Genomic DNA, 3,601 nt, shown 5'->3' with positions numbered 1-3,601 from the left:
GTTGTATAGAAGTCTATATAAATGACTCCTTCTCTTGATGTATTCCCTCAGTAAACATTGTAAACATGAGTTTATGTCTCAATCTCTAGTTTCAAGTCTTCTTCAATACAGCATGATGTTCATTTAGTAAATTATGGTCATTTAGAGTCGAACAGACCATAAAGCCGGGGACGCTTTAGGGGCGGGGCTACAGCATATTTACACACACACTTCTAAAGGTCATCTTATATTACCCATGGATTCATGGGTCTACTCTAGAACCATGAATCCCGTGAGGGCAGAAAGCACTGAGCCTCTGGGGAAGAAGACAATTAGTAATGTGCATTAATGGTACATAAATATATGAAAATGGAGGGGAAGAGGAAGAGAGAGAGAGAGAGAGAGAGAGAGAGAGAGAGAGAGAGAGAGAGAGAGATGAGCGTCTCACAGGAAGTCAGTTCAGGTCATTAGCAGCATAACATGTAATACCAGTGGACAAATACTGTATTATTGTGTATAAGTACTCCTTCATGAGTTGAGGTACCAAGCCAGTGTTCACTCCAGGTGGCGCTACTTCTACAGTTTGGTCCAGTGGTTCTCAACATGAGGGTCGGGCCCCTCCAAAGGGTCGCCAGAGGACTGAGAGGCTGTGAAGAAACACATGCATTTCTGTTTGGACTTTTCTCCTCATGTTTGCATTTCTGTGATAATTTTACATCAAATAACGATGGAAATAAAAGACGTTTTCTTGGTTTAGATTCCCTGTTGTTTTTAATATGTTGAATTTAGTCCTTAAATTGCTGCTACTCTGACAACAAAGTTCCCCTTGGGGATTAATTAAGTATATATTCATTAAAATACATAGACAAGTGGAAATTATGAAAATCTGTTTAATATGAAATTGTTTATTCAACATATAAAAACAGGTCTGAAAATGATATAATATAAAACTAACAAACCCTATTTATAAAAATAAGACAGTCTAAGAAAAAGATCTTCATGATAAAAAACAAACCGTAGGTGCAAATATTAAAAGTAAAAGAAAATAATAAAGTTAGAAACACTTCATTTTAAATGAGCGTCTAAATACCATCTTGGCATTACTTTCTACTAAATTACTAAAATAAAGTGTTACCACGAGGTCTCGTTGTTTGCCCCAGAGCTTTAACCAGATCTCATGGTCTTCCTCACTAAGTTTCAAGGTAAAAACCTCATAAAACCCGTTTGCATTCATAGATTTGGTTCTTTAAACATCACAAGAGAACATCGTTGTGCAAATACAGCGCTGGAACGTCTTCCAATAAGAAGATCACTTTAAAAAGTACAAATGAGAACGTTAAGCTCACGCGCTACATGATGCAACCTGGGTAAAAATATCAAAGTACAAGGTGTCCATTTCAGAAAGAAGACGCGTTGACTCGCAGCGCCCTCTGGTGGCCACGAGCGCCCAGTCCGGCCGGCTCGGTTCCAGTGGAAAGAACACAACCGCATGAGGGATCCGGACCCGCGTGCAGGACGAGCAAAGTCCGACGCGGCTTCATTAAAAAATAAAATAGGTATACACACACACACACACACACACACACACTAAAGAGGGGGCGTGGCCTGAGTCCAAAGCCCATCGTCACACCGACTTCCACAGAATCCAGTTCATCGACTCTGCTTCTGAGGTGCAAACAGACGTGTTGGACCCTCGTCTCCGGGTGCCCCCCACCCTGAGGAGGAGGAGGGGGGGGGGAGGGTGCCCCCCACCCTGAGGAGGAGGAGGGGGGGGGAGGGTGCCCCCCACCCTGAGGAGGAGGAGGGGGGGGAGGGTGCCCCCCACCCTGAGGTGAAACGGCCTCACAGCGCCACGCAGACGCAGGGGTGCTTGAGGCAGACGGGCAGGATGCCCTTGTTGATCTGGTGGAACTCCACCAGCTGCAGCAGGTCGATGAAGAGCGTCACGCCGTCGTCCATCGTGAAGTACTTCCTGCCGTCGTCCTCGCACTGCGGGACACGAAGCCACGGTTAGGACGCACGCCAAGGGTGTGTGTGTGTGTGTGTGTGTGTGTGTGTGTGTGTGTGTGTGTGTGTGTGTGTGTGTGTGTGTGTGTGTGCGCGCGCTCACAGGGATCACCAGGTAGTGCTTGGGCTTCAGCTTGTAGCACAGCGACAGCACGAAGCACTGCGCGTGCTGCTGGCTCTCCCGGATCAGGAACATCCTGCAGACAAACACTCGGTTAGGAGACGCGCCCGTCAGGGGGAGAGCGGCTCACCGGGTCTCTGAGTCACCGGCTCACCGGGCCTCTGAGTCACCGGGTCACTCACCCGTCCACGAGGCCTTGCTTCTCGATCAGCCGCTGAGTCTCCTTTCTGGACACGCCCCCGTGGAACCACGGCTGGGACCTGTGGACGGCTGCAAAGGAACAAACGCACACATGAGGGAGAGAGGAGGAGGAGAGAGTGAGAGGGAGGAGACAAGGTGAGGAGGAGAGGGAGCGAGAGAGAGAGGAGGCGAGAGGAGAGGAAGGAGCGAGAGGAGGGAGCCAGGAGGCGAGAGAGCGGAGGCAAGATGAGGAGGAGAGGGAGCTAGTGAGAGGAGGCGAGAGGAGGGAGAGAGGAGGAGAGGGAATGTGAGAGAGGAGGAGAGGGAGTGTGAGAGAGGAGGAGAGGGAGTGTGAGAGAGGTGACAAGGTGAGGAGGTGAGGGAGTGAGAGAGAGGAGGATAGGGAGCGAGGAGGAGAGGAGAGGGAGCAAGAGTCCTGTATTTCAGAAGTCCAGGTCTCATGTGGACTCACAGGACTCGGGTCTGGCTGCAGCGTTCATGTTGGGCAGACTGCACCTCAGAGCTTCTCTCCTCTGTGAAGAAGCACAATCATCACTTCAGCTTAAACATGAACTCTGCTTCGTTAAATCCCTCCTCCACTCCGCTCCTTGTCCCTCGAGTCCCCCTCCTCCTCCTCCTCCTCCTCCTCCTCCTCCTCTTCCTCTTCCTCTTCCTCACCCTCCTCCCTCCTCCCTCCTCCCTCTTCCTCACCCTCCAGGCCTGTCCCTCCCTCCCTCCCTCCCTCCTCCTCCCTCAACCTCCTCCATCCTCCCTCTTCCCTCCTCTTCCTCACCCTCCAGGCCTGTCCCTCCCTCCCTCCTCCTCCCTCACCCTCCTCCCTCCTCCCTCCTCTTCCTCACCCTCCAGGCCTGTCCCTCCTCCCTCTCGGCGCTCTGGGCCTCCGTGGGGTTCTGGATGACCCGTCCTCCGGTCTTCCCTGAGAAGTCCATGGCCACCAGACTGGCCTCTGACGTCGACTGAGGGAGAAAGACAGAGTTCAGTTACGTCAGAGGGTCACGTGACGTCAGGGGGGGGGGGGGGGGGGGGGGGGGGGGGGGGTCACGTGACGTCACGTGACCACCAGCCGCTCACCTTGGCGTCCGCCCGCTGGGTTCCTTCCAGGTTCCTCGGGGCCGACTGTGATAGCTGGTAGTTAGACTGGAGCTGCTTCCCGTACTGGTCTCACACACACGGAGTTAACGATAAGAACATACATGTAGAGTTAACGATAAGAACATACATGTAGAGTTAACCTGATGAGTGAACACACGACACCTTGAAGAGCCGGAACGCCGACGTCCAACACGTCCGAGT

General features: G+C 51.8%; 1 protein-coding gene across 1 annotated transcript in view; it reads right to left on the bottom strand.

The window, feature by feature from the left end:
• Window positions 1-1,821: 1,821 nt before the first annotated feature.
• Window positions 1,822-3,601, bottom strand: part of grb7 (growth factor receptor bound protein 7) — a gene marked incomplete at both ends in the record, with an annotated part of 10,866 nt that continues 9,086 nt past the window's right edge. The window contains 7 exons of the mRNA XM_079237948.1: window positions 1,822-1,968; window positions 2,090-2,183; window positions 2,290-2,377; window positions 2,760-2,820; window positions 3,148-3,264; window positions 3,380-3,463; window positions 3,563-3,601. The exon at window positions 3,563-3,601 is cut by the window's right edge and continues 60 nt beyond it. Coding sequence (XP_079094074.1) covers window positions 1,822-1,968; window positions 2,090-2,183; window positions 2,290-2,377; window positions 2,760-2,820; window positions 3,148-3,264; window positions 3,380-3,463; window positions 3,563-3,601 — 630 coding nt within the window. The remainder of the gene's footprint in view (window positions 1,969-2,089; window positions 2,184-2,289; window positions 2,378-2,759; window positions 2,821-3,147; window positions 3,265-3,379; window positions 3,464-3,562) is intronic.

Source organism: Taurulus bubalis (assembly GCF_910589615.1).
Source record: "Taurulus bubalis genome assembly, chromosome: 2".
Taxonomy (NCBI): domain Eukaryota; kingdom Metazoa; phylum Chordata; class Actinopteri; order Perciformes; family Cottidae; genus Taurulus; species Taurulus bubalis.
The sequence above is the reverse complement of the archived record's forward strand: the minus strand, read 5'-3'. Positions and strand labels throughout refer to the sequence as shown.